This window comes from Juglans regia, chromosome 13, assembly GCF_001411555.2.
Source record: "Juglans regia cultivar Chandler chromosome 13, Walnut 2.0, whole genome shotgun sequence".
NCBI lineage: Eukaryota > Viridiplantae > Streptophyta > Magnoliopsida > Fagales > Juglandaceae > Juglans > Juglans regia.
This window is the reverse complement of record NC_049913.1, coordinates 25897514-25902368: the sequence shown is the minus strand read 5'-3', so window position 1 is coordinate 25902368 and position 4855 is coordinate 25897514. Positions and strand designations below refer to the sequence as shown.

The window sequence follows — 4855 nt, the reverse complement described above, 5'->3', positions numbered from 1 at the left end:
ACGCCGACGATACATAAAAAAAAAACTTTTGATCAGGAACTTAAGAGCTAAGATTATTCATCGAGGAAGAGCACTGGGGAATGCCGCGTGTACACACAAAGACACGACACAGCAACAGGAAAAGGACAGCATCCTGTGTTGATTCGAGCAGGTCGGTCAATCAACGCGTGGGGCCCTCTTAAATAACGTTAACACCCTTATTCTGACGCTAACAAATATACGCAGCGCACGGTCTTTTTGGTAAAAATACATGTTTAGGTTTACTGGAAGAGAAAAAAATACCCAATTTATTTCCTTTTATAAATAAAAAATAAAAGGAAAAAAATTACGAAAGAAGTCGAAGGCAAATCACACGGTTGTGTTGTTTTGTATTGACACACCTTTGCCTCTCCAGAGCGACTCACAGATACAGCTTTTCTCTCGATTTTGCTTTGTTTTTATCTATAATCTCAGAAGCGCTACTCATTCGTTGTTATTCCTTTCAAAACTGCATTATTTTCTGTTCGAATAATCGGTATTTGGGTGTTCATCTTTCTGTTTTCTCGGAAATATCTTGGTGATCTGTGAAAACTGGAAAGAGAGAGGCGGAGAGTTTCATTTTGTCTGTACTAAAGGGAAGATCGAAGAACTGAGCTGAATCGGGGCGGCTTTGTGGGCATAGTGGGGCTGTGTGGGACGGGCATTTTTGGTCCTATTTTGGAAAGTTAAGTTCGATCCGCTTTATTAGTTGCGTAGGTATCTGAAAGGTCAGGGTTTGTGACATAGAGAGGAAGAGACGGAGAAAAAAGAAAAATGTGGTGGATGATGGGTGAGACTGGAGGTCACTACTGTAACAAGAAAACCGATGATATTTGCGGTGATGTTTGTGGCCAGGTTTATTTCTCTTTCTACATCAATTTTTTTTTTTCTAATTATGCCACTGCGTTTACCATAGACCGTTGATCTGTTTGTTCCGCTAAGTTTTTTTTCCTTTTTTCTTTTGAAATTACGTGATCGGGTTTTGTTTTCTGGCTATGTTTGGCTGCTGAGGAAAATTTAAAAAATGGATCTTAAAAGTTTATATAGTATTTGTTAACCCTTTCGTTTAATTAGAGTCCGGGAAATTGGTTTGTCGACTCATTCTTCAAGTTCAATACGTTGTATTTTATTTCCCTCAGTCTTTCAGAAGGCAAGCGGAGTTTTAACATGAATTTCTCGGTTCTGCTGGTTAGATGTACTTCTCTGCCATGCTTGTGGACATTTTAGCGGTAGGGTTGGTGATTACTATTTTCTTTTCTCTGCACGTGTTATCTTGACAACGTAGATTTGATGGAAAGGGTTTGGAGATTTTAAATTTTAGACCCAACAATTTACTAGAACTTGAATGAATTTATCTATAGTGAGTAAAGTGATGAACAAATAAGTAGCTTTTTTTTGTTCTCTTTAATATTTTTAAGCCTATGGAATTGGTTGTCGCTTAACTCGGAGATTAGATGCTTCTTTTTGGTATATCTATGTGCTTAATTTCTCTTTTTAAGTTTTTGAAATATGCTCTTATGTAATATTGCAGGAATCAAACCGACTGCTGAGCATGTCAAGACTTCGCTGTCTTCTGCATCGTGGTTGGGACGTGAAAACCTTGCTCTTTCTTTTTGCATTCGTTCCCACATGCATATTTTTCATCTTTTTGCATGGGCAGAAGATCTCATACTTCCTCCGGCCACTATGGGAATCCCCACCCAAACCTTTTCATGTACTTCCACATTATTATCATGAGAATGTGTCAATGGAGAACCAGTGCAAACTTCATGGTTGGGGAATCCGTGAGTTCCCAAGGCGTGTTTTTGATGCAGTGTTGTACAGCAATGAGAAGGAAATCCTCGAACTACGATGGAAAGAATTGTATCCCTATGTGACACAATTTGTACTCCTTGAGTCAGATTCAACATTCACAGGATTGCGAAAGCCTTTGTTTTTTGCCAGGCATCGAAATGAGTTCAAATTTGCTGAATCCCGATTAACTTATGGGACAATTCGGGGGAGATTTAGGAGAGGAGAAAACCCATTTGTTGAGGAGGCATATCAGCGAGTAGCATTGGACCTGCTCCTCCAAAATGCGGGTATTGATGATGATGACTTGTTGATAATGTCTGATGTTGATGAGATCCCAAGCAGGCACACAATCAATCTCTTGAGGTGGTGTGATGACATACCTCCTATCCTTCATCTTCAGCTGAAGAACTATCTTTATTCTTTCGAGTTCCATGTGGATGATAACAGTTGGAGAGCCTCGGTCCACAAGTATCAAAAGGGTAAGACAAGGTATGCACATTATCGCCAGACGGATGACATCTTGGCTGATGCAGGCTGGCATTGTAGCTTTTGCTTCCGCCAGATCAGTGAGTTTACATTTAAGATGAAAGCATACAGCCATTATGATAGAGTTAGGTTCTCTCGTTATTTGAACCCTCAAAGAGTCCAGAGAGTAATCTGCAAGGGGGCTGATTTATTTGATATGCTTCCGGAGGAGTACACCTTCAAAGATATCATAGGGAAAATGGGGCCTGTTCCTCATTCCTTCTCAGCTGTTCATCTTCCATCATATCTTTTCGACAATGCAGAAAAGTATAAATTTCTGTTGCCTGGGAATTGCATAAGAGAAAGTGGCTGAATATCGTCAACATGTTAAGATGCCTGTTCTTGTAAAGGTTAGTTGGGCTTGCAGTTTGCATGACTTCTCATGGTGGTTCTAATCGAAAAAATTAACTGATGCATTACTGATACAGCCTTGCCATTTCTCTGGCTAAATTATATCATTCTTTGGGAAATGTTTGGGAGATTGGACAAATTCCTGGATTCTTGGGGCAATATTTTGTACATAACTTTTTTGTTTTTAGTTGGGTTTCATTTATGATAGAGCATAACCATTCACTCACTGAGTTTGCTGGGATGGGATCATAGGATGCTTGTGTTTATTTGGCATTGATATGTCATTGTTTCCCACTTACACAGAAACATTTTGAGGGCCTGCTATGTTCCCCCTTTTTGGGAGTTTTGTTTATGACCCAAACTTATTCATGTGTTCTTTTAATCTTTGATTTGTCTTATCTTCTTTTTGAATCTTTTATTGATCATAATCCTTACGTTATTTTTTGTCATGTCATTTGAGAGGGCAAGGATTTTGATGAATTTGGTCCACATTTTTGTTCATAGCGTCTGTTCACTATGGCTGCATTTTGCTGTATTCTTTTCCTATTAGTTGAAGAAATTATTAGTGAACTAATAATTCTGCCTGCAAATTCAACGGTTGCTGCAAATTCTGCCTTTAGTTGGTAGTACTGCAAATTCTGCCTGCTGCATTCAACGGTTGTTTTTCTACATCATCGTACAAATTGTTAGCTGGCCAATTGTTTGCCATGTTATGCTTAAGAAAAGTATACTATCATACTATTTCAAATTCCCCGAGAAACTTTAATGTTTCTTTTGGTTAAAATCTAATCTTTAAGCTATCCTTGATTTGTGATTCTTGGACCATAATTGAAGAAATCTTAGGCAAATTTGAAATTTGTTAATTAGCTATGGTTTGGCATTAATATTCTCCCAGTCCAGTAGATCAAGGTAGTTTTATTCAGTTTTGCATTGGGGGAAATATGTTTTCTTGATCCAACGTTGGTTCAAGAGTCGATGTTGCAGTATTTCTATTTCCATGTTGAGCTGCTTTCTTTTGAGGTTTCTTATGGCCTGTGCCTGGGATTTGCACGTAGCCTGGATATGAGCACTAGCGTTCCTGAGGGATAGAGTTTGTCTGCAAGAGTGTATCTATGTCTTACACAATGGCTCTGACCGCAGCTTGAAATAGCTTGTGATGGTACGAAGTCTTGTTCTGGTGGGTATGCTTTGCAAGCTATCGATTGTTCGTCAAGATTCAGATGGTTCCAGTCAAGTTTGAGCCAATCCGATGCTTTAAACAAAAAAAGAAAGCACTTTTGGCGCCTTGATATCACATCTCCTATATCCAAGCATTAGGATTCTGTAATCTGTGCACTTGATGCATGGGGTATTTTGGAGTCTAGAAATTGTTCTCTAGCATAATTGGCATCGGAACTGACTTCTACAACAAGCTTTATTCTCTGTTCTGAAAGTTTGAAACAGCATAAATGCTCAATGGTCTTAGGTGGAACTTCTCAGTAGATAAGCACTTGCATGAGCTAAGGCATCTCTGCTTGAGCTGCTTGATAATATCTGTTTCTACTGGTGGAGGTGTATATTGGCCCCACCGTCCATCCATGAACAGTGGTCTCTATTATTTGTGGATTAAAGTAGAGACTCTCTACTAGAGAGAGAGAGAGAGAGAGAGAGAGAGAGAGATATCTTCACATCTATTTCTTGCACTGTATTTGTTATTCAATGAGCTGGACTTGCGTGGCAAAGAAATACTCTTGTAGTATGGCATTTTTATATGGTTGTAAGAAGTTTCCTGGTGGGAATTGATGCCTTAATGCAGATCTGGACACGAGGTTCTTTTAGGGATGACTTAAGAGAGATGTAACTTCTAAAGTCTGTCTCATCATGGGGAGAGAATAAAAGAAGTGGCGGCCAAGAAATGTGTAAAATTGAAATAGGAGTCTGCCTGTATCAGTGGTTGCAATAATTTGAAATCATTGATGAATATATAGCCAGAAATAAAGGCTTGTTTAGATGGTGAGATGAGATGAGATAGTTTTAGATGATATTTAAAAGTTGAATAAAATATTATTAAAATATTTTTTTAAAATTAGTCTATATACATTCTCCAAATAGGGACTGTTCAGGCAAATCTATATAATTATGTTAAAAATAATTTTAAAATTACAATAATATATTTTTTAAAATGATT

The 4855-nt window shown here is 38.1% G+C and overlaps 1 protein-coding gene across 2 annotated transcripts; it reads left to right on the top strand.

Moving 5' to 3' along the window:
* Positions 1 to 325: 325 nt before the first annotated feature.
* On the top strand, positions 326 to 4169 carry LOC108989740. Of its 2 annotated transcripts, none has more exons than XM_018963463.2 (3): positions 326 to 873; positions 1550 to 2687; positions 3829 to 4169. In XM_018963463.2, the coding sequence occupies exons 1-2, from the start codon at positions 793 to 795 to the stop codon at positions 2648 to 2650; spliced, it is 1182 nt and encodes a 393-aa protein (XP_018819008.1). In that variant the 5' UTR covers positions 326 to 792; the 3' UTR covers positions 2651 to 2687; positions 3829 to 4169. The 2 variants fall into 2 exon arrangements, with proteins under 2 accessions (XP_018819008.1, XP_018819007.1); XM_018963462.2 differs by having other exon boundaries at positions 3744 to 4169.
* The last annotated feature ends 686 nt before the right edge of the window (positions 4170 to 4855 follow it).

What these genes read in the sequence shown, in the direction of transcription:
- LOC108989740 (XM_018963463.2), top strand. Translation starts at nt 793, where the DNA reads ATGTGGTGGATGATGGGTGAGACTGGAGGTCACTACTGTAACAAGAAA. An exon ending in GCGGTGATGTTTGTGGCCAG is followed by an intron (nt 874 to 1,549) that starts GTTTATTTCTCT and finishes GTAATATTGCAG; the next exon opens with GAATCAAACCGACTGCTGAG.